This window comes from Paraphaeosphaeria sporulosa (genome assembly GCF_001642045.1).
Source record: "Paraphaeosphaeria sporulosa strain AP3s5-JAC2a unplaced genomic scaffold CC84scaffold_2, whole genome shotgun sequence".
NCBI lineage: Eukaryota > Fungi > Ascomycota > Dothideomycetes > Pleosporales > Didymosphaeriaceae > Paraphaeosphaeria > Paraphaeosphaeria sporulosa.
Window position 1 is genome coordinate 3,367,015 of NW_017253361.1, and position 23,799 is coordinate 3,390,813.

Below are 23,799 nucleotides of genomic sequence, written 5' to 3' on the forward strand. Positions count from 1 at the left end.
ATGTTTGAAAAACACAAAACGCAGGGCGAGGCTAGCTTTTCCAAGCGAGATCCGCTTTTCCGCACCCTCACCCTGCAACCACGCCTTCCGCACCCTTTACCGACCAAATGTGAGTCTGCTTGAACAAGGATGGAGCCGTGCGAGTAGCTATGGGGTTCCCGGATGTTACATGCCGCTCCTGAGATCGCTTACAGATGTTGTTGTGATTCGTCCCCCCCGCATTCGCAATGCCGCACTTAAATGCCTGGCGCATGATGTCTGTGCCGTGGTCGTTACCTGCAACTTATCATGTCTCTGCGCGTCTTGCAGTTCTCTCGAATTACTACGCCTTCTCTTTTTGTTTATAAACGCCAATTGATACATACAATGGCCTCTCAAGCGCCTGTAAAACTCGCCATCCTCGACGACTACCACAACATCGCAGTGCAGCATTTCTCTGCAATAGATCCATCCAAGCTCGAGGTCGTGACTTTCAACGACACATTACCTTCATACACGCATCCGCAGACCACCGATGCCGACCGCAAAAAGCTAGTCGACCGCCTGCGGCCCTTTGAGGCCCTCTCCACTATGCGCGAAAGAACCCCGTTTCCTGGCGAGCTGCTCCGCCAATTACCAAACTTGAAAGCCATTTTTGCGACAGGGACTCAGTTCGAAACATTTGATAAAGATACAATGAAGGAACTAGGCGTCCAATTAGTTGCGGCGCCTGGGAGAGGAAGGACCGACGGAAAAGGTCGTGGTCCGACGGCTCGAGCAAAGATCGATATCAAGAAGGGTGGAGGGCATCCTACAACTCAACATGCATGGGCAATGATATTGGCTCTGGCACGCAATGTTGCAGCTGATGATGCCGTGATCAAGGGTAAAGGAGTAGCTTCCGGGTGGCAGACTGAACTCGCGATTGGATTGCAGGGAAAAACACTCGGTCTTGTAGGTTTCGGGAGAATAGGCGCATTGGTAGCTAGGATAGGGTTGTTAGCGTGGGGTATGAAAATCGTGTGTTGGAGCGCGAATTTGGAGCAACAGAGAGCGGATCAGCTGGCGGAAGAAGTGGGTTTACCTATGACAGGCGGAGGTATTGCTACAGAAGATGAGCCTACATTTAAGGTCGTTGGAAAGGAAGAGTTGTTTAAGAACTCGGACGTGATCAGTTTGCATTACGTTCTAAGTCCACGATCGCGGGGTATTGTTGGAGCGCAAGAGCTGGGATGGATGAAACACTCCGGACTTTTGATCAACACTTCAAGAGGCCCGCTCATCAACGAAGCCGCTTTATTGGACACTATCCGTGACGGTCGTATACGCGGCGTCGCACTCGATGTTTTCGATATCGAGCCTCTTCCCGCAGATAGTCCATGGAGATCTGAAAATTGGGATGTGAAAGGCAAGAGCAGAGTCCTTCTGACTCCGCACATGGGTTATGTTGAAGAAGAAACTATGCAAACATGGTACGAAGAGACAGCGGAGAACGTAGAGAAGTACATCGAGGGAAAGGAATTGCAACACTGCCTAATATAGTTGCTCTATGGCCCGCACTACGAAATTCAACATCTGTATGGTGTGTTCGAATACATAGTAAAACAATACATGATTCACGATACATTTCTCTGATTTGGTCCACAGAGTATGCTATACGATTCGTGAAATGCGGGGTCGTATGTTCGGTTGTATCTCTCGTCTGTACGTATGCGTGAGATGCCCGTCTCGCTCATGGACTTTCTGCAAGGCGAGCGCGTGCAGCAATGAACACACGTTTCGCACAGAATACGCGTATATCCCAGACAGAGCATCTCAAAGGATCTACACCGAATGTGGTCATCTGCATGGCAGACATTGGGGAGGTGGGGAAGGTCTTCAATACAATATCCTGGGAGGCCCAGATGCAATATGCATATTCATCAATACCATACCGACGGGTGAAAGCATTAGCCAATAAAAAGCCTCTTCGGCACTTGCAGGGCAGGGCTTGACTGACACACCTCATACTGGCTGAGACGAGTTCAACACCAGTCTGAGTTTTTTTTTTTTTAGTTTTTTTGACGCGTATGCTCAATCTCTACGGAACGCAGTGAGCGTTATCGTCAGCCATGATGCTGCTGAAGCAAGTAGTTCCGTCGAAGGAAGCAATCAGAAGCGAAATCGACTTCTAGTGTGGGGAAAACCGGGGTTTCGGATCGTGAGTCCATGCACCGGCTCATGCCTCGGTCGCTAATTACTTCCAGAAGCTTTTCGTATGGCTTCCATGCAAAACTCAGATATCCTCGCAGAACCGACGTTTTCCGGGATTTGTGCCGCTCCTGTTATTGCATGTCCAAGAGATATTACATCAATGAACTACGATTGAGATGGGATACATTCGGCTTCGACGTTTCGAGATATATGCTGCTTGTCGCCATCACCTCTCAGCGATCACCTCTCAGCGATGGAAGCTTTCCCGCAGAATGAAGCCAGCCCCACGATACATGTAGAGAAGTCGTGAGCGGAGGGGAGTGCAAAACTAACCGTTTCGAGATGCGGAGCAACAACTCTCCGCTGCATCTCAATGTTCCAACACATGACTCGCAATCACCTCCAATTGAAACACAGCACGCAAAGTGTGCAGATCGGTCCATTATGCGACAGCGGACGCCATCTCCACACTTTTTACACCCGTCAACCTCTTGAGCACGCGCGGTGGTGCGAGCGTTGCGGCCTGGGCGGTAGAACTAGAGGAGAGACTATGCCACACCGTTCACATTCTGAAGACTCTTGCTTTCTATGTGTCCTCATGGTACAGTTGCGACCTTACTGGATAGCCGACCCGTTGCTTTTGCTCCTTCGAAGCCTGCCTGAAACAGGCGTACATTGGACACTTAGGGTGCGCCCCGCCTTATAGCCGCGGCCAGCGACACTCCGATGTCAGTCTGAAGAGAAGAACAGATCACCCCGGGATTAAGCCACTGGGCTAACCTTTCTAGAGAATTGCATGTTGGGCATTAAAGATCAGATGGCAGCCTTCAAGCCGTGTGATTGCAGGAGCTGGGTCACGCTTTAGTCGCTTAACCCCAAAGCTTACTCCAGCTTTCCCCCAATCGTTCGAAGCCACCCTGGTCTGGCGAGCTGTTTCTACCTGAGATCCCTGCGCTTACGCGGATATTCGATCCTGGAGCCGGCAAGGGAGCACTAACCCTGGTTCTTCCTGCAGCTCAGGCCTATGAATTTAGATGAATTTTCTGGTCGAGCTGGGTCGGAGGCACGGTCTCTTAAATACGTGCATCCTCCCGGGCCTTGACCTTCCAGAGGTTCGAGCTCAATCGTGAGTTTCGCGTTCGAAGACGACTCTGGGATCTCTTCTTGTCTTCAACCACACGCCTCCAGTCGACAATGTCTTCGGAGCCAAAGGCTGGTGTTGGTGTGTCGCACAACGATCGCCGGGAAAGCAGTTCAACGACAGACATTCGACACGTGCAGAATGTCGCTCTCGCAGATGCAACTGCAAAGGCTGGTGTCTCGCCCTGGACACCTGCTATGTTTAGGGTATGGTTTTCAACATAGGGAGATGGAATACAGGCTTACCTTGTGAAGCTCTACGTGTGTCTGCTTGTAGCAACACTAAACTCCTGCATCAATGGATATGATGGATCTTTGATGGGAGCCATTAATTCGTATCCGCAATACCGAGGCTATTTTGGCTTCAGTATGGACGAGGGCACGCCGTCCACTGGTATTGTTTACGCCATATACACCATTGGCAACTTGGTGGGCTCTTTTGCAGCAGGACCTGCCACTGATTTCAAGGGCCGCAAATGGGGAATGTTCTTGGGATGCCTTATTATAATCGTTGGAACGTGTATTCAAGGTGAATTGTCACAAGCCTCTCACTGTTTAGAGACATATTTAATAAATTCCAGCTACTAGCCACACCCTTGGAGGGTTTATGGGCGGCCGTTTCGTGCTTGGATTTGGCGTCGCCATCACCTCAACCGCAGGCCCCGCCTATGCCTCGGAAATGGCCCATCCCGCATACCGAGGTGTCTTGACAGGAATTTTCAATACATTTTGGTTCGTTGGCGGTATTCCAGGAACCTTTGTTCCCTACGGCACATCCACCATGGAAGGCACCATCTCCTGGCGTATTCCGATCTGGCTGCAAATGGTGTTTGCCGGTATTGTGCTCGTGTGCTCGCCTTTCTTACCCGAAACGCCGCGTTGGTTGATCGCAAATGATCGCCATGAAGAGGCCCTCAACACTATGGCCAAGTACCATGGCGAAGGCAGCCGGGATTCCCCCATCGTGCAGCTGGAGTACAAGGAGATGGTGGAGGATATCTCTGTGACTGGTTCAGACAAGCGCTGGTGGGACTACCGTGAGCTGTTCAATAGCCGAGAGCAACGCTACAGGACAATGATCGTGCTCACTATGGCGTTCTTTGGGCAATGGTCTGGTAACGGTCCAGTCTCGTACTACTACCCGACTATGCTCCAAGGTGCCGGTATCACCAGCAATCACCGCCGGCTCTTGCTTAACGGCATGCAAAATGTCGTCTCCTTTGGTGGGGCCATCTTCGGCGCTGTCTACACAGACAAGTGGGGCCGCCGCCCGCAACTGCTCGTCTCTACTGGTATCTGCGTTGGGATTTTCTGCATCGTATGTGCGTTGGTTGCTACCAATGTCATTAACGGACCGGATGGTAAGCCGAAAGTCGACGCGACTGGTACACCGATGATCAAGAATCCTGGACAAGCTAAGGCCGTGATCGCTTTCATCTTTATTTTCGGCTTTGTCTTCTCGGCTGGATACACACCACTGCAGCAACTGTACCCTGTGGAATGTCTCAGGTACGAGTCGCGAGCGAAGGGGATGGCTTTCTACAACTTCTGGGTGAACATTGCTGGGTTCTACAACACGTTTGTGACTGGCATTGCTTTCTCTGGAGCTGGCTGGAAGGTAAGTCTTCAATCTTACAAGACACCGACACTAAGTGAGCTTGAAGCTAACAGAGTGTGACAGTACTACTTCCTCTTCATTTTCTGGGACATCTTCGAGTTCGTTTTTATTTACTTCTTCTACGTTGAGACGCGTCGTCGTACCCTTGAGGAGCTCTCTGAGATCTTCCAAGCCAAGAAGCCTGTGAGCGCTTCGCTCAGTAAGACAAAGATTGTCATGCATAGCAACAAACAAGGCGTCAGCGAGATCTTTAACAAGGAGATAGCGGCTTAGTGATGTAGCATGACTACAAATCAATGCTTTGTTTCACTCATAGTTTCGTGCCATGTCCGAACCAATTGCTCGCATCGTTCCCTCTGCCATATTTCTCCCATCACCACCTCACTGCTGGCTTGAAGATCGGTACCTTGCTGAAGTCGTCGGTGGCCCACTTCACATTTCCATCCTTGTCAATCCAAGCACCCTCATCACTTGCTGCAACTTGCATCCCCTCTAAATCCTGGACGACTATCTTGCTGACCTTGGCTTCATCTCTCGGCACCCATACCACCGGTGTCTGGCTTGTAAACGCAGGATCAAGATATGCTTTTCGCAACTGCTCCTCGCTATATTGCGGAACATCGTCTTCGTCCCACTCGGTATCTTCGCGAAGCCATGCCCGCATTGCGCGGTAGGACGCATATCGCTGAGGCTCGAAGAATCGCGCTAAAGGTGAGAGATACTTTGGCGGAATGGGAGTAGAATCGACAATTCGCTGGACATGATGTGTTACCACTCCTTCTTCTGCCTCTCTATCATTAAGCAACGGTGCCCCCTCGCCATCCTCTTCCGCGCTCAGATCAGCGGGCAAAAACTTCTCTAAAGGCGCGAAATAATTGTTGGTCATGACGTTGAAGAGTATCGTTGCGAGGAACAGTACACCTAACATGATAGATGGACCTGTGGCCTGTCGTAGACCGAAGAGACCCAACAGGCAGAGCTCGGCAATGTAGATACCGCCGAGTATTTGTTGTAAGGCAATCGTGTAGCAATGACCCTTCGTATCGATTTTTGGCGAGACGGTGAAAAGTAGCATATATCGGTAACTAAAGTAGAAGCAGGTGAGGCCTACGGCGGCAAAGCCAAGAACTAGCGGGGCTATACAAGAGTAGGCGATGGCTGTGAACGGTGAGCACTTGAGCATTGAGCATGTGGTCCAGGGCTTTACTAACCGATGATCAGGAAGTTTCCGTATTTTGGAAATACTTTGCCCCACTGTATGCCCTTTAGCTTCGTGAAGCTCTGGTACTTCTGTCTCGGCGTCTTGTCAAAGAATCTGTCGTAGAAGATGTATGATGCAAGATCGGAGTAGTTCAACATGTTGTTCGAGGCGTTCGTCAAACCTTGCACAATAAAGTACGTCAGATACGAATTCGCCGCACTAGGGAGATTGGCTGCGAGTATCGTCGGGATTGACGAGGGATCACTCGCAGCTTGAGATAGCACTGCGGCTGCACCGGAGGCAAGGGTATTGATCAAGAAGACCTGCAGGACCTGGAAGACGAAATACCACTTCATTACTTTGAGTTCAGCGGAAGTATTGGTAGGTTCACCAAACGCTTTGAAAATGGCTGCAATAGATCAGCAAAATGCAAGACCTGGCCACCGTGACGGAAATTACCTCTGAAAATATTTGGAACGAACGAAGCAAGGGCACTGAGCAGTGCGGCAGGCACGAGTCCGGCCAAGAGGCTGGTGACAGTTTCAGGAAGGTTGTCGAGCCAGCTGAGCCATTTGTAATTTTTAGCAAGATACTCTACGTTTGACCAAGCCCCGACGAAGGAGATCGGGATAGACCTGTACGCCGTTAGCTTTGCGTATAGCATGACGCGGAGATGCTTACCAAAATACAATCGTTGCAACCACAAGAATTGTTGCAAGTCCTTGTTGGGAGATTCTTTTGGCGGGTGCTATGGTCAAATTTTTCCAGATAATCTCTCCCGGTAGAACAGAGGTGTACCTCGGATTGAGCGCTAAAATTTCCGCAGATGCAATCTGCTGGTATGCGCATTGTGCTGCAGCTTGCGTCCTAAACTCGACAAAGACTGCAGCAGCACCATCATGGCTTTCTGCATTCGCATTTGAATCACGTGCTTTTTGGATCTCTTCTTCCCTGTCCTTCAATTGTTCGCGATAATGATCGATGCTATCCACCTTCTTACCAGTGGGCGGTGTCTTCAGTGTGTGGGTTGGTCGTAGAGACTTCTTCATATGGTTCGGGAGATCGTCGTAACTCGAAAAAACACTGTTTCCTTTACTTCCACTCTTCTCCAGCTTCCGCTTGACGTTGTGTATCAACTTGAGCTCGGCGGCTTCCAGCTCCTCGATTGTCGCATCTCGACTGGACACGAGTGAGTGCAATTTCTCGGCTTTAGTTGCGGGCCAGACCCGCACTGCATCATCGCCGAAAAATCTTTGCGCATTATCTGGATCAAGTGTGGCGGTAGGTGCGGAGAGGAACAGAACAGTCCTAGAGGACAGCCTCTTCGCCATCGGTTTCGACAAGTTCCATGCTTGCCGTAGCCCTATCAACCAGAGCCTCTCCCTTGCTACGGTAAACATAACGAAGCCGAAGTAGATGTACGCAACTGCAGCATGAGCATACAGCTTCTTCTTGTCTGAGACATTGCCGATCGATATGCGGTCGAGCTGAGACGAGGTTCCGCCTCCAGTCGCATTTATTGGAAGAAGGATTGGCCAGGTGATGCAGCAGCCGACTATACAAAGGAAAATTAGGGTACGTAGGAAACGTAGGTATAGGTACGAGTCCAAATGTTCATGGTAGAGAACGAATTTGTCAGGCACGACCCGGAGTGTGCGGTACCATGAAAAGTAGGATCGGCCGGCTGAAGGCGTGCGGTCCCTGAATGACGATTAACTCTGCTATACGTCTGGTGGACATTTTGAGCATATACGTACTTCTCTGGAATGGTCCCAATGAACGTCCTGGGTGAGTAGATCTTGGGATATCGGTTGCGAATGAACACGAATGCGATGATGAAAATGATTGCAGTGAACCATGTCGGTACAAAAGCGGAAACTATCGCCGCAAGATTATGAGCAGAACCCTTCGGCTATAGGTTTTTATCATCAGTAACGTGAACCCAGTGTCGAGATTAACGAATCCTCACCTTTGGCTTTTCATCCCACGCTCCCAAACCTTCGCCAGATATACCGGGCGCTAAGACACGAAAGACTTGCTGTGCTTCCATGTCGCCGCGAAAGATGTGGATATTGGAGTGGACGTTGTTCGAACAGGCTACTCCAAGGTAGACGTGTGCCAGTCGCGCCGAGCCCCACAGGAAGCCTTGAAACGAGCAGTGCAGGTCAGCAACACGTCATTTCGAAAGCCTGACGTGCACAGAAAATATATTATACCGTGCGATAGGACTTGACGCTTTATTCGAGTTTACGAGGTAAATCTTACTAGGAGGTAGGCAAGTCCCAAATCTGTTGTTGAAGGCAGAAACCAAGGATGACGTACATGTGCCAAAGCGCTGCACCGCGCGTCCACGTGATGATATGTGTCTAGGCGCATCGAAGCACGTTCACTTTGACATCGTAGACCAATAATTTTTGATGATAAGGCAAAGAAGGCAAATTTCACTGTTTTGGTGCACGATCATAATGTTAATGCCCTATGTTGTTTCTGGCTGCGTGACAAGAGCTACTTCTTGAGTCGAGCGGCAACTTGGAAAAATTTGTCGACACGTCGGTTCTCCGCCGAATACCATGGCAATATCAATGATCCCTGTTGAAGATGCTGTCTATGTTAATGATACTGAAGGTGTGGACTGTAGGAGGCCCCGGCAGTGGTTTTGGCCGTGGGACCACCGAGCCTAAGAAGCACGCTAAAATTATTTCTTGCCAAGAGTTCGGCGCAACTTTCTCTGCTCACCTTTGAACGTAAACCTCACGAATATGATAGCCTCTGTAATTGAGTGCTAGCGCAGGAATCCTGCTTTCGCGTCGAGACCCGCCGTTCAATTATCCCACGATCCTTCGCTATGGATATCCATCGGTCGCGCTTCGTGCCATTCCCACCGTCCGCGATCAATGCGCTCGCATTCTCTCACAGCGAACCAACCCTCGGAAACAAAGACCCTGAAGGCTTGAGGCTTGCAGTCGGACGGGCAAATGGCAACATCGAGATATGGAACCCAGCGGACGGCGCATGGCAGCAGGAACGAGTGTTTTACGGAGGCAAAGACCGAAGCGTGGAAGGGCTGGTATGGACGCAAGAGCCAGACAGTAAAGATGGCAAGGGAAAAGTAACACAAGGAAGGCTGCGTCTCTTCAGCATCGGCTATTCCAACAGTGTCACGGAATGGGACCTCGCCACGGGTCTGCCCATCCGGCACTCCGACGGCAACAACAGCGAGGTGTGGTGTTTCGCGGCCCAGCCCAAGTTTTCAAAATACGCCAAAGGACCCGAAGCAGAGGATGATACCCCCCAAAAATTAGTCGCAGGCTGCGCAGACGGTACCTTGGTACTTCTCTCGACTGCAGATAACGATTTGAGATTCGAGAAATTCGTCGCTAGGTCAATGGTCAAGAAAGCCCGAGTGCTGAGTGTCACGTTTAAAGACCGAAGAACTGTTATCGCCGGCTTTGCCGACAGTACTATACGGGTCTACGACACGAGGAACGGTTTCGTGATCAGGAGCATCTCGCTCGGTAACAGAGGTCCTGGAGGACCGCGCGAAACGCTTGTCTGGAAAGTGAGGACCTTGCCGAACGGGGGCTTCGTGTCCGGTGACTCCAATGGCGACATCTGCGTTTACGATGGCAAGAACTACAGTCAGACACAACGTATATCGGCCCATGAAGCAGACGTACTTGACCTTGCAGTATCTCGCGATGGGACCAAGATCTTCAGTGGAGGTATGGATTGTCGGACGAGCTACTACACGTGCAACCCCCGTGGGAAATGGCGCGAGGTCTCTCACCAAAGATACCACGAACACGATGTGAAGGCGATGGCCGCATATGACGGCGCGGGTCTCAGCGTCACGGTATCTGGAGGTAGGTTGCTTTCTCGCCACTGTCAATGTATGCTAATGATACAGGCATTGACACTCAGCCTATTGTCCTTCCCATTCGAAACTATGGCAAAGAACTTAGCCGCGGTCTTCCTGCTTTACCCCATTCACCGCCCCTCATTAGTGCTCCCGATGCCCGCCTTATGGTCAGCTGGTGGAACTGTGAGATCCGCATTTGGCGTGTCAAGGCTCAGGATGACAGTGTAGAAAAGCCGAAAGTCGTCGCCCGCTTGGCCTTGCAAGGGGACGAGAACATATCCTCCGTGAGCACCACGCGGGATGGCGGGCTTTTAGCAGTTGCGACGGCAAGAGAAGTCAAGCTTTTCCAATTGCTTGAAACGAGCACAGAATTGGGCTCAATCCTCCGCATAAAGAAGCTCGAACTACCTTCAACTCTAGGCGCAAAACTTGTGCGATTCACCCCAGATGGCAAGTGGCTCGCTATCATTGATATGGTGAACGATGTATACATGATTCGCATCATCCGAACCGAAGACGAGCGACCGCGAGCTCTGCACACACCTCTGCGTCTACACCGGATAGATCGAGGTGAAGGCGCATCGGATCCTCTCAGCAGCCCTACTGGCTTGTACAACAGGTCCATAGCACACGCCGAATTCTCTCCCGATGGGTCCGTCTTTGCTGTGGCTGATCTAGCGGGCTACATAGACACGTGGGTCAGAGAAGGACACGAGGATGTCACCGCGCCCGAAGTCGATGTAAACGAGACTGATGCTGCGCCTGCCGACGACGAAGATGAATCTGAGGATGAAGAAGGTCCGCAAAAGCGAATCACATTCCTCGGACAGCGGTGGATACGCAACCCATCGGCGCATCTGCTCCCACGTCTTGGGTCCGCACCTGCTTTGCTGTCTTTTGAACCTACATCAGGCAGCGCTTCCCGCCCAGAGCCACGAGGCAACCCCGCGGTCCACCCAACTCGAGGTAACCCACACCCGCATTCGCATGAGATACCGGACACAGAGCATCGCCTACTTCTAGTGTCTGCTGACCAACGACTGTACCTCTTCGAAGTTTTAGCCGGTCGCTTGTCAGAGTGGAGCAGGCGGAATCCGCCTTCCAGCTATCCATCACAGTATCGGATCCTGAAGTCTCCAACCAAAGGGTGTATCTGGGATGTCAACAACCAACAACGCCTATGGCTTTATGGTGAGGGATGGGTGTTCATGTTCGATTTGAACAGAGATCTCCCTATCCCGGAAACGATCGAGACACAAGATTCCACGATCGGGGAAGAACCGGATAGCAAGGCATCTAGGAAGCGCAAAAGGGAAGGCGCTAGGAAAGGTGTTAGTGGTGCGGGTGACGCGGTGCCCGAGGAGGATGCGCCCGTAACGAAGATGCGGCGATTTGACAGCGCAGAGGATGACGAGTCGAAATCGCCAGCCGAGATCGGCTTACACGATACCGAAATGGGTGAATCAGACCACGAAGCCGACGACGAGCAAGGAGCTCTGATCAGTCTTCGAAGATCAAAAGATGGAGTTGACGAAACAGATGGAGCGAGTGATGATGTGGCAGAGGACACAGATGGGGCAATTGAACCACAAAGACGGTCACCCGAGCCCTGGTGGAACACGTTCCAATACCGGCCTATACTAGGAATGGTGCCTGTAGGGAAAGACGACCAACCACTCGAAGTAGTCCTTGTGGAGAGGCCTTCATGGGAGTTGGACCTCCCCCCACGGTTCGTAGGAGCTCACGAATAGTGGATTCGCGTCCATGGTTATTAAAACACTTTCTGCCACACTTGCCACCTATTCCCCAGTTATGATGTTTCGGTTTCGGAGGAAAGGCGCTGGTGTTTGGGCCCCGACTGCCACTTTTGGCAAGGCCGGGTGTACACAGCAAAAGCACAGAGACTTTTAGGCGTGGGGCTGGACGTGGGTCTTCGTCTCGAGCGAGACTAACTTGTTGCGCGAGATAAAGTATGGAGACGATTTCGTAAGCTCGAGGCCATGTTGTAACCATGTGAGCAAACCGCGGGCGGCGAATCAGGAGATTTCGTCGGCGGTCAGTGGGACCTTTGAAGATCGCCGTCATTGCACGTGGTTTGTCGAACACCTGGATCATTTCTGTATTGCTTGTTCATCCACCAGGACTCACTCAGTAAATACATGGGATGGGCAGTTCAGCACACGCAATCAAGCACAAAACTCAACGATTCTACAATGTTAGTGTATGCGGAGCAGCAAATCAGTGACTTCTTAGTGCTCGCAAGCTTTACCACCATTACCGAAACATCATGCTATGGCAGACGAAATCTTTCGCACGTAGCATGTCTGGACTGGCGACGCGACGTGCCAAGGCAAAGGCTTACCATCATAAGTTACATACACCGCCAAGTACGCCACCCGTCGAAGCACGCAAGCGGACAAGGCTGTCGTGGGACAGGCGAGATTCGCGTTCGCATGCGATGGCGATGACGACTCTCTCGCCCGTCTCGCGGCGGAGGAGGCATCAAGCAAGATTGCGTGTTGAGCGAGGCCTCACTCTGGACTTGTGCAAATAGTGGATGAACGATGTCTTGGATAATTGGCGATGTATCAGTTTAAAGCGGTTGAGGGGAGTCCGAACAGGGGTGACAGATGCAGTAAGCGTAGTCAAAGGGCCGCGTATTCACTGCAACAGCGCGAAGAGCCAATCAGTGGGATTACGCGTTCGTCCTCACCGCGTGTAGTGAGGTGCCCGGTGGTGCTGTGGGTGCAACGCATGTTCTATTGACCCGGGCTTCGCGATAACGCATATTGGGGCCCCTGCGGCGAATATCCTCAATCTCAAATCGTGGTATTGCGATGCAGCGCTGTATACAGCACATTCGGAGGCAGCCCTGCAGGGCATTTCATCCGCCAGCAGGTCCAGAGTGCTCCTTCCCTGTTCGGGGTGGAGGGCAGGCGCAACCGGCCACGCAGCGGAGACGGCACCACGGCGTCTGCGCCGACGGACAGCAGCAACACACGCGGACGCCCGCGCGTGTGGCCGCGATAATCATAGCGGGATTCTCGCCAGGCACGAGAGCAGCTGCGAAAGAAACTGCGGGAGCGCCTTCTTAGCGAGCGGACGCGCCATTGGCTCGTGTTCGTGCTGCCACGCAAGCTCGCGCAGGCCGCGCGTAAGAGTGTCAGTGAGCGCCGGCGGCCCTCATCATCGCCCGGGCCCTACAAACCCACCCCGTCCCTCGACACTCGAAAAGATCCTCTTTGACTCTGTTCTTCGTGCGCTCTCCGGACGCTGCGCTGCCGTCGCTACAGTCGCATCGTAGCAGACGACGCCCGTAATAACTGCTGCCTCGGCCACAGTGCTGCGCCTTCGACCGCATCATACAAGGGCTGTGCACTCCCGCCGCGCCTAGCCAGGACCCCAGCACCCAGCGCCCGCAGCCTGCGACACTATAACGCCGCCGCTCCCTCATTCTGCGCACGCAGAACGCAACCACCACCACCCTGTCGACTCGACGCCCCTCGCGACCGCTGCGAGCACCACCGCATCCAACCATGGAGCACTCGCACGGCGCCTCACGGCCGACCACCGCCCACCAGGACGCCAACCAGCTGGCTACCGAACTGACGGAGCGCTTTCGCCAGGTCCTCAGCACCAAGCGCATGAACGAACTCACCTCGCGATCCGTCCAGTCTCGCTCCGCATCGCCAGCACCCCGAGACTTTGGCACGCCGCAGCCGCCACCCGTCCAGAACGCCCCGCCCTCGTACTCGTCGCTCCGCAACATCCCCCTAGTACCGGAACCGCCCCAGGACGCCCGCTCGCTGCGCTTCAAGAACATGCTCCACTCGCTCTCCAACATGCCGTTGCGATGGGAAAACCCCGGTTTGCTCGACGAGGCCCTGCGGGTTGTCCCGCTGGAGCAGATATACAGCGAAGCCGAAGAAGAGAGCCAGATCCTCCAGGCCGAGGCCGAGAGCCTGGGCGCTGGCAAAAAAGCCGCCTGGGGCTACCAGGACTGCGTTGTCCGAGCGCTCATGCGCTGGTTCAAACGCTCCTTTTTCTCGTGGGTGAACAACCCGCCATGTGGCCGCTGCTACTCGCCGACGATTGGCGTTGGTATGGCCGCACCGCTCCCGGATGAGCAGGCACGCGGCGCCAACCAAGTCGAGCTCTACAAGTGCTCCCTAGAACACTGCGGTGCTTACGAGCGATACCCTCGATACAACGATGCCTTCGTGCTCCTCCAGACCCGCCGAGGTCGATGTGGCGAATGGGCCAACTGCTTCAGCATGCTTTGCCGCGCCGTCGGATCAAGGGTCAGATGGGTTTGGAATGCTGAGGATCACGTCTGGACGGAGGTCTACTCCGTCCACCGCAAGCGCTGGGTGCATGTAGACGTCTGCGAAGAGGCTTGGGACAAGCCTCTCTTGTACACTCAAGGTTCGCATCATTATCCCGCTCCGAATCCCACGAACATATTATTGACAGGTTTTAGGTTGGGGCAAGAAGCTCTCATACTGCATCGCCTTCTCTGCAGACGGTGCTATGGACGTCACACGGAGATACGTCCGGGACGCGACCAAATACAGCGCCGAACGCACCCGCGCTCCCGAGGCAGTCCTCCATCACATTATGACCGAGATCCGGAATATGCGACGAAACAACATGGGCAAGCAAGAGAAGTTCCGCCTCGAGGGCGAAGACATGCGTGAGGACCGTGAGTTGCGCACATATGTCATCACCTCGATCGCACAATCCGTCAGCAAGATCAACGCCGACGACATCATCAGCGGACGAGTCACTGCACGAGCAGACCCAGACGCACCGAAGGCGCTCGAAGGTCGAACGAGCGGTAATGCCCAGTGGATCCGTTCAAGAGGAGAACAGGGCCGTGGTACCCCCGGTCAAGATCCTCATAACCAGCACCCGCGATGAGCAATCTGCCTATTCCGCACTCGCTTTCTACTCTACCCATTCGGAATCGACTCTCGTCACACTAGACCCTCCACGGCTCGGCCTTGCTTCATTCGCTATGCCACAGCATTCGCTAATCAGCCTGGGTGGAGATGAGCTACCTCGATATCCATCATCTTAAGTCGCGACATTGCTCGCGCTTGTAACAACATTTATCTGGAACAGCACCACATCTAACGTGGCTGCTACGGCGTTCTGGCGCACCCATCGCTTCTAGACATTAGTACTAAAGCTTAATGTCTACATCTCCATGACGGCGTTCCATTTTCGGCGATCGGCAATCTGCAGCATTTTCACGACACTGGAGGAGACAACCATGTCTACAATTTTCGTTTCTATGACGTTCGCGTGCAATTCGGCGAACATGATTTATACCACTGGCATTTCTGGTCACCTACAATCCATCTATCGGAGAGATGAGATGTGTACTTCCATTTGTTACAACCACAGAGACATTTCCTTTGCATGATAAGAGAGGGCAGCATCAGGTGCATCAGGTGCATGTATGGAGGGATATACCTAAAAGGGCTACTTTGGAAGGCCTAGGGAGAGTCACATGGACTCAGGTGTGCAGACGTGGCGGTGGGTGAGATGAGGGGACCCGAAGATCCAAGCATGACGCGCGTCACTTGACGCAGGGTAGGCCGAGGGACACCCCTTCAGAGGAAGTGCAGTAGAAAATCAACAAGATCAGCATTTCAAACATGTGTATTGGGAGTACCAGATTTTGCGTGATTGTGAGACAAGAAAAGGCAGATTCCGGGTTCTGCCTGTGCTGCATGCGGACCAGTTGACGTGTAAAGTCACGTGCGCGAAGAATGCTCATCTTCAAAGATCTCTGTCACTCGTGCTTCACTGAGCACGCGTCTGATATGAGTAGTTGAAAGTACCATGCCCCATTGTATACCTCATAGCCAGAGTTCTGTTCGAATCAGCCCACGGCCACTTAGTAACGGCATGATTCGAGTGACGTCGCACACGTTTCTGCACTTTTCTTTGCTTCAACAAGTAGACAGCTTGCACACCTACACTTCAGCCTGGGTATCCACTGCTGGCAAAGTGTTCTATGGCATCGGAAACTCCATCCTTCCCATCTATAACCCAAAAGTGCCCACGACCAAAGGTTTCTCGCAAGAGCATTAAACTAACGAACATTGCACCAGTTGACAAGAAGACTACATGGTCACAGCATTGTCCGCCACATGCTGTACGCTTGAGGCGTTTCGTTCTCGCGCTTCGGATAGACAGCCGAGCGCTCTTTCCAAAGCGACCTCGACCTTGTCAGCAATACCTCGCATCGCGCTGTGCCACACGGCATGGTCGAGATATAGCCCACGAGTACTTACGAATCAACACATCGCGTACTCCACTCTGGTGTTGAGCCTCCGCGCCGTCTTTGCACACGTACTCTAGCACCCTGCCGCGCAAGACTGCGCCGCCAACAGCAGGCTTGGCATCCGCCGCAAGAGGAAAGATTCACAGGTCTCCAGCCCCAAGCGAGTTCGGTCTAATTTTAACAGCGGGCGTGAATGCTGGGGCACTGCTTGCATGGGCATGAGATGGAGCTAAGATTGCACTCGCCGCTTGGCTGGGCTGAGAGTGTTTGTGTGTAAGGCGGATGAAGGTGTTGCCGAAGACGGAGGTTGTGTACGTTGCGCATCTTAGTTGTACATTGCTCGCAACGAGAAGTACCTGCTGAACAGCGTGTGAACGAAGAAGGGGAGGACTTCACGCGTGCGTGTTTCGCGCGGATGGAGATCAACTTTTGCCCGGGCTGATTGTGGAGATTTGTCGCATTGCGGCACGTCACCTAGCGTCGCCACGCCTTCGAGAACGAAGACCCAACGCAAGGCTACACATTACCGATTGGATTCGAATTTCCCTCCATTATCCAGGTGACGGACTTGCATACTCGCAGACTTGACTCCCAAAGAAGATATTCACAGGGTAGAGTCAATCAGCGCGGGCTGTCCAAACCAGCGGTCACTGACGCGCAGCTGAACATCAAGTGGAGGTCTTGTAGTCATCAGCACCGCCATGCCAGATGGTTGACGCGTTCCTACAGTAGGCTTAGAGCCGTCAGCAGGCTTGCACACTTCTTACTGGAACTGTCGAAAGCGTGTTGAGGCTGGTGCTGGGTCCCGCCGTCCCAGAAGGATGGGGTGGGCTGTCGTGCGCCGGCACAGACCCTGTTCAGGGCTTCTCAAGGGGGCTGAGGGCACCCAAACGGCCGCGAGCTGAGGCGGCGTCGCTCGTACAAAAGCTGGCCGCCAGCCTACGCCGCTAAGACTATCCTACCATCGCTCTCGTGTCTCGCGCCTTTTCCTTATTTACGTTCATCGATATATCTTGGGATACCGCATCGGTTCTCTGGACACACGGTCGCTTTCCACTTCCTACGTCACAGACCCCGGCTGTGTTTCTGCGCGATCCGCGATTGTTTGAAAACTAGACACCATGGGCAAGGCAGGGCGTTTCGCGTGTATCTTCACGCCAATGGCGTTGACGATTGCGAGTCTTTTGTGTCTCGGCATCGTGTTGTCGGGTCAGGCATATCAGAAGAGTGATCTGTCGAAGGAACTGTATTTCTTCAAGGTGCGTTGATCCAACTCAGCCTCGTCTACTCGTCGACGCTACTTTCCGCTGTCAACAAACTCCATATTGACTAGTTATGTACAGGCGAATACCACAGGCTTCAAGAATGATCCAGAAAACGTCCTCGACAACCTTCCCGAAGGCGTGACCCCTGAAGCCGTCAAGGATATGCAGGTTGCCGCCTCCGCTGGCAATATGAAGGATATCTACCAGGTCGGGCTTTGGAACTACTGCGAGGCAGACCTGAAGGATGGCAAGGAGGAGAACTGGCACTGCACCGACCGTCAGAACTACTTCTGGTTCAACCCCTTCGAGGTGTGGAACCTCACGAACACCAGCATTCAGGCCGGGTTCCCCGAGGACTTCCAGAGCGGCATCGACACATACCACAAGGTCTCGCGATGGATGTTCATCAGCTACATGATTGCGCTTGTTCTTACCGTTGCTGAGATTCTGGTCGGTATTTCGGCCATCTTCTCGAGGTGGGGCAGCTTGGTCACTACCATCGTCTCTACCGTACGTCTTTCTCGAAAACCCCGGTTTTATCTTATTTTGAGCTAACATCGACCCAGGCACAAACTCTCTTCATGATCGCCGCAGCCTCGACCTCCACCGCTCTCTACGGCACCCTCATCTCCGTCTTCCGCACCGTTCTCGACCCCTACAACATCGAGGCCTCGTGGTCTGCCAAGATGCTCTCTGTGCTCTGGATCGGCGTCGCCTTCTCCATCGCCAGCGGCTTCTTCTGGCTCATCAGCACGTGCTGCTGCTCTGGCAAGAGCCCCCACAAGAAGGTTGTTGTCGAGAAGACTCCTTACACCTACGAGAGGGTCGCCTCGCCATACATGGGTGCCAGCGGAAACGCGCACCAAATGCACGACATGAGCGGCCACCACGGCCAGACTGGTCACACATACGAGCCCTTCAGGCAGCAGCATGTCTAGATTCTTGTAGTTGGGCGCGTGCAGGAAGGAGCAGGGAGCTGAGACTGTACTGCGGATAGTAATCGTTAATGATTGCGGTTTGTAGATTGTGCGCGAGGGACAATGAGGCGGTCTATATGACTATCATGATTTTGATATTTTGGTCGCTATACCACAAGGGGGGCGTTTTTGGATACATGTTTGCTACATACAGAGGATGGGATCTGGACTGCATCTTGTTCATGGGCTGATAATGCGGATTGCACACGTGCTGCAAAAGTTTGTTCCCCTGCAATGTTCCCCGATGAGTTTCTTGTGCTATGACTACCGCCACTTTCTCCCTCGCAAAACAATTGATGGATCCCAAAATTCAACCTCGTACGTGCATGGATCGCAAAAGACGTTCCCTCGCAAGCTACCTTGACTCGTTTACTCCCTCTTCCGTGCGAAAGAAGCACGATACGACCCGTACGTCAGCAGATTCTAGAACCCCTGACCAAGCAGGGTGCTTTTCTTGGAGTTGGAACTGGGGAGCTCGGGGAAATAGTGTGTTGCTGACGGGCGCGTGCGGGCTTGCTGCTTTGGGGAATGTTCGGAGCATGGGTCGGGTTTGGTAAGGGTGTGTGGCGGTGCGGAAGTAGATGGTGAGGGCTCAGTGGAGGGGTCTAGGTTTGAAAAAGGTGAAAGAAGGTACTGTGACCTTAGAAGGTGTTGAGAATACGATGTATGTAGAGTCGGTGCTAGACAAGTTGTCCTTGACCACTTCAGTAGCGTTGCCCTGAGTTGAGTTTCTCTCAGATATGCCTTGTTTCTTCGAAACACATCTTGCAGACCTCATCTATGCTCGCCTACATGCAATGTCCATCTAGCCTTGACTCGCAAAGGCCTCTTCCACCGCCCCAACAACATCCTCTGCATTCGAAATCGCAACTTCATGCCCCACCCCCTTGACAATCCTCACCTCCACATTTTCCCTGCCTAGCACATCTATCGCATCCTCTACTAGCTCTTCCGCGACAATAATCGGATCCGTCTCGCCCAGTACCAAAAACACCTTCCTCACCCCGCCCACCTCCGTCTCAATATTGCTCCTCAAAATCCCCCACCGCGCCTGCTGCCCGTGGATCGGCGCATTTCGTATCGCCGACACAAAAGATGGGATAAACCCCCTGTGATGCAGAATCTGCCAGTCCACGACCTTCGCCGCCGTACTATTTTCGTAGTCTGGCAGCAGCCGGTGATGGCTCGTCGTGTACACCGCGGCCGACCTCAGCCCGCCTCGCGGCTCCTCAATCTCCCCGCTCAGCTGCGCGACGTCTTTTTCCGGCTCGGGATGCGCCACCGTCTCCGGCCCCGTCCACAGCCGGCGCGCTACGAGTTGTTCGATGAGCCACTCGGGGAGGATCCCATGCGAGGAGTACAGCAGGCGGGATCTCCAGTTGATGTGGGAGGAGCGGATGAGGCCACCAGGGGCGATGAGAATGAGGTTTTCGATGGAGCTGGGGATGCGGGAGGCGATGTCTGCTGCGAGGGCACCGCCGAGGGAGTAGCCGATTAGGGTGAAGGAGGTCCAGGGGAGGGGCGAGGAGGCGATGCAGCTGGAGAGTTGGGCGAGGTAAAGGAGGGTGGTGTGCGGGTGGGTGTAGGGGGTGACGGTGGAGGAGTAGCCGCGGCCGAAGAGGTCTGTATATGTATGTTAGCAATAGGTCATACTCCAGCGCTTTGTGTAGTTTTTCAATAGGTACTGGAGGAAAATCAATCGACGAGAGTGAGGGAATAGTAGGAACTTCTAGGAAATAATGACAATGACGACATGTGGGTATGAATATTAGGTGTACAGTTCCAGGTAGAGAACATATAAATATCCAAACTGTACAGATTGAGATCGGGCATGATACTAGTCATAAAATTGTGCTCTCCATTCGTCCTCCCCGATAACAGGAATCCTAAAAGCTTCTTGCGAAGATATACATCCACTAAAAAAGTGCAGATCAAATTATGGGCGAAAGTGATACGAAAATTCAATGTTGACTCACCAAATAGCATCACGCGGCATTCTCTGTCGACCAATTTTTGAGCAATGTTGGCCAGTGCTATGCTTGGTGTCGAGATGCCGTGAATGAGTATCACCCTACGTCCATCTTCCGGACCCCACTCGTAAACGCGGGTACTACCTGGGAGATAGAATTTGACTCAGTAACACCACCATCATCTCCTGCCAGGGTACTCACCCAAGGCTGAGCTGACATCTCTTCGTCCGGGCAACGGGTCTGGTGGATATGGCAATTGATTTACTTCTTCAGCCGTAAGATTTGGCAACAGAGTGTCTTTCGGCGAAGGGATTATATGCGGTCCAGTCGGAATGGTAGAGGTTCCTATTGACTTGAGAAATACCAAGGTACCAAGAGCTGCCGCGCCCACAAACAAGTATGTGCGCGAATGGCGAGCGAAGTCTGGAACGATGGGCGTCATGGTGGAAACGACGTAGGGCGACACGTAGAGCGCGCCTCACAATGCGTTACGCTCGCAACGGCACACTGATCGGGCGGCAGCATGGTGTAGCAAATAGGCTAGCCTGAGATGATCTCCATCAGCGCCACGCCGAGGGTCGGCAAACCTGCGGCCCACGTCGCCAATGCTCCGTTTGATGGCATAGGCGGCGCCTCGAGTGGACGGGCCATTTCGCAGGCCGCTCCTTTCTGCGAGGAGCGCCCCGTCTGATGAGTGCCCCTGGCGCCCCAAGTGGGTATGGATGCGCGCAGCCAAGTTGCTCCAACGCTAGGCGGTGCTGGCGCTGCACCTGTCAGCAGCCTCAGCCACGCTGAATACAACTTGACACTGCCTGGCTCCTGTGGAGACGCTGATGGAGAGCAACCCTGGCCTGCAACTGCACCACGCTGCTCTTTTACGTCCGTCAACCCGCCGCTCGTTTGGTTCCCTTTCGCTCTCCCGCTCTTTGCTGCGCGCGCCGCCTGCTTGACGCCCGTCTCTGCGCAAAACACCACGCCGCCCTCGCCCGCAGCAACTTTTCCACAGGGCTGACAGCATCCCCGGAGGGCCCGTACCCAGTGCAAGCCTGAGGCAGCCTCGGAGGTTTTTGTTGCGCGGCTGGATGCGGTAGCTCCATCATGGACCAGTGGAATACGAACAAGCTCCCTGAGCGCCTGCCCTTCTCCAAGAAGCGCCTGCCCAAGAGGGTCATATTCTCGTGCGTTGCTCTGGCAGGGACCGAGGAAAGAACCACCCACTAATTGGCACAGTTACATCCTCGACTATGTCGTTATCTTGTGAGCTTGCACCGCCCATGTCGTTGCACACGACCTCCTTCCTAATCATCGCAGCGTCCTCCTCGCCGTGTTCATGCTTGTCGACAAGATCGAGCCCTTCCATCAGCCCTTCGCCCTCGAGAACTGGACCCTGCACTATCCGTATGCGAAGCACGAGCGCGTGACCGTCACCATGGCGGCCGTCTTCGCCATCGGCTTCCCTATTGTCATCATCACCTTCTACACCATGGTGATCGACGGCATATTCTCGCACCAGACACCCATGCCAGCGGGCAGAGGAGGATTGAAGCGCCTCACCGGTCGCTACAGGCTCAAGGACAGACTTTGGGAATTGAACTGTGGGCTGCTCGGCCTCATGCTCAGCGTAGGCGCGGCTTTCACTATCACGGGTACGATGAGCTCCCACCCGGAATGCGCCCATTGCTGACAAGCCGTGCAGGAGCATTGAAGAATGCGATCGGAAAGCCCCGCCCGGATATCGTCGACCGGTATGGTACATCCCACGTAAAGGCCTACAGCGGATGCTAATTTGGCACAGGTGCCAGGTCAAGGAGGAAGTATGGAAGGCGTTCCACGATAACTACCCCAGGGTCGTCATGGCTACAGTTGCGGATTGCATGCAATCGGACAATTACATCTTGCAGGATGGCTTTAAGAGCTTCCCGTCAGCGCACAGCAGTGGTATGATCGTATCCACACTCCGCCATGCGCAAACACTCACATTCGTAGTTTCGTTCGGGGGTCTCTTCTACCTTTCCATCTATCTCGCCGCGAAGCTCCACGTACTCGACTCAAAGGGCGAGGTGTGGAAGTCGTTCATCGTTCTCGTGCCGACGCTCGGGGCCGCGCTCATTGCCGGAAGTCGCATCATGGACGCCCGCCACCACCCGTTCGACGTTCTATCTGGTAGCTTGATGGGCATTCTGGTAGCATGGGGTTCTTACCGTCAATACTTCCCTCCAGTCTCGGAAACATGGCGCAAGGGCCGGGCGTATCCTATTCGAGCCTGGGGTAAAGGCCCCGCCATGCCTCCACCGACTGCAGTGATTGCAGATGATATACAACCGCTGCGTCCTGTGCGATCAGCAACAGACGAGGAGCGGGGTACCTCGTCAGCTATTCCGGGAGCTGATGGGCACAGTGGCAATGTCTTCCGACAGCAGATATCTCAATCGCAGAGGCGGAGAGAGGAGGAGTTTGGCGGAATACAACCGAGCGACACGATGAGCTCGACATACTCGTCCAAAGTCGCTGGATACCAGGGACAGCTTCCAGCCTCAAATCCCTTCACAGAGGCCAGCCGACGCAGACAGGATAATTACGAATACTCTTCTTCCGAGGACGACGACAACATCGAATTGCAACCCTCATATTCCCTTTCTGGTCGACCGTTGGCAGGCCAGCGCGGGGCTAATTATGACCCTGTAGCCGGCCGCCTAACAGATACCGGATATCATCCTCCCCAGGGTATTACGCCCACTCCAACACCTCCTCCGGTCCGAACGACTGGAGATATCGCAGAAGCAAGAGGCGGGCCAGCGCCGCCGCCTGCCCATGCTGTAGGGACCACGACGCAGCAGGTATAGCAGGAGGATGAGGGTGTTCAGAATATAGGGCATTTCAGCATTTGTGGGTGTGCATGTGTGCATGCCAAACAGCGCGTTGAACGACTATGCATAACTGGAGCCATGGGACCCAGGCGTTTTTATGTTTGGACGGAATTTGTTGTAAGCAAACTGTTGATGATTGTCTTCTCAGCGCTGGCAGTAAGCTGGCAGATTTTGTATATTGGTGTTGGGCCGGATTTATACAACGACGCCCTGGTATGGTGGCTTCACTTCACGCGGAGATGTGGTAATGTACTCTTCAGCAGTCCCCAGAAGCCGTCCATGATGGGGCTCACGGTGCGCCACTTGTCTCCCCCTGGACGCGTGGCTGGTGAAGGGTGGCGCGTGCGGACTTTGCATATTGACGTAGATCAGGCAGGGATATGGAATGGCGGCGGTCCGACCCCCGTTACCGCAGATTGAACATGGGCCATGGGC

General features: G+C 53.5%; 8 protein-coding genes across 8 annotated transcripts; 6 read left to right on the plus strand and 2 right to left on the minus strand.

Moving 5' to 3' along the window:
* The first annotated feature begins 102 nt into the window (after window positions 1–102).
* Window positions 103–1,578, plus strand: CC84DRAFT_1161395 (glycerate dehydrogenase). The gene has a single exon (XM_018177725.1). The coding sequence runs from the start codon at window positions 367–369 to the stop codon at window positions 1,519–1,521; it is 1,155 nt and encodes a 384-aa protein (XP_018040818.1). The 5' UTR covers window positions 103–366; the 3' UTR covers window positions 1,522–1,578.
* A 1,706-nt stretch (window positions 1,579–3,284) lies between these two features.
* CC84DRAFT_1256287 (general substrate transporter) lies at window positions 3,285–5,203 on the plus strand (the record flags this gene model as incomplete). The annotated part of the gene is made up of 4 exons (XM_018184609.1): window positions 3,285–3,519; window positions 3,568–3,841; window positions 3,894–4,930; window positions 4,994–5,203. Exons 1-4 carry the CDS (start codon window positions 3,367–3,369, stop codon window positions 5,201–5,203), a joined length of 1,674 nt encoding a protein of 557 aa, XP_018040819.1. The 5' UTR covers window positions 3,285–3,366.
* On the minus strand, window positions 5,020–8,413 carry CC84DRAFT_1112772 (DUF221-domain-containing protein). Its single transcript, XM_018175331.1, has 6 exons — window positions 8,101–8,413; window positions 7,889–8,043; window positions 6,813–7,832; window positions 6,591–6,766; window positions 6,142–6,540; window positions 5,020–6,088 (listed from the first exon to the last, which is right to left on the minus strand). The coding sequence occupies exons 1-6, from the start codon at window positions 8,179–8,181 to the stop codon at window positions 5,304–5,306; spliced, it is 2,616 nt and encodes an 871-aa protein (XP_018040820.1). The 5' UTR covers window positions 8,182–8,413; the 3' UTR covers window positions 5,020–5,303.
* A 563-nt stretch (window positions 8,414–8,976) lies between these two features.
* On the plus strand, window positions 8,977–11,741 carry CC84DRAFT_1213777 (small nucleolar ribonucleoprotein-like protein complex subunit; the record flags this gene model as incomplete). Its single annotated transcript, XM_018182568.1, has 2 exons — window positions 8,977–9,994; window positions 10,039–11,741. 2 exons carry the CDS (start codon window positions 8,977–8,979, stop codon window positions 11,739–11,741), a joined length of 2,721 nt encoding a protein of 906 aa, XP_018040821.1.
* Window positions 11,742–13,520: 1,779 nt separating this feature from the next.
* CC84DRAFT_1237197 (uncharacterized protein) lies at window positions 13,521–15,057 on the plus strand. The gene is made up of 2 exons (XM_018183892.1): window positions 13,521–14,415; window positions 14,471–15,057. Exons 1-2 carry the CDS (start codon window positions 13,527–13,529, stop codon window positions 14,908–14,910), a joined length of 1,329 nt encoding a protein of 442 aa, XP_018040822.1. The 5' UTR covers window positions 13,521–13,526; the 3' UTR covers window positions 14,911–15,057.
* A 2,349-nt stretch (window positions 15,058–17,406) lies between these two features.
* On the plus strand, window positions 17,407–18,488 carry CC84DRAFT_1081665 (uncharacterized protein; the record flags this gene model as incomplete). The annotated part of the gene is made up of 3 exons (XM_018173936.1): window positions 17,407–17,544; window positions 17,629–18,060; window positions 18,117–18,488. 3 exons carry the CDS (start codon window positions 17,407–17,409, stop codon window positions 18,486–18,488), a joined length of 942 nt encoding a protein of 313 aa, XP_018040823.1.
* An 844-nt stretch (window positions 18,489–19,332) lies between these two features.
* On the minus strand, window positions 19,333–20,939 carry CC84DRAFT_1139033 (alpha/beta-hydrolase; the record flags this gene model as incomplete). The annotated part of the gene is made up of 3 exons (XM_018176217.1): window positions 19,333–20,150; window positions 20,504–20,637; window positions 20,695–20,939. 3 exons carry the CDS (start codon window positions 20,937–20,939, stop codon window positions 19,333–19,335), a joined length of 1,197 nt encoding a protein of 398 aa, XP_018040824.1.
* A 217-nt stretch (window positions 20,940–21,156) lies between these two features.
* CC84DRAFT_484908 (acid phosphatase/Vanadium-dependent haloperoxidase) lies at window positions 21,157–23,798 on the plus strand. The gene is made up of 6 exons (XM_018186461.1): window positions 21,157–21,675; window positions 21,728–21,754; window positions 21,809–22,143; window positions 22,194–22,242; window positions 22,293–22,435; window positions 22,484–23,798. The coding sequence occupies exons 1-6, from the start codon at window positions 21,596–21,598 to the stop codon at window positions 23,338–23,340; spliced, it is 1,491 nt and encodes a 496-aa protein (XP_018040825.1). The 5' UTR covers window positions 21,157–21,595; the 3' UTR covers window positions 23,341–23,798.
* The last annotated feature ends 1 nt before the right edge of the window (window position 23,799 follows it).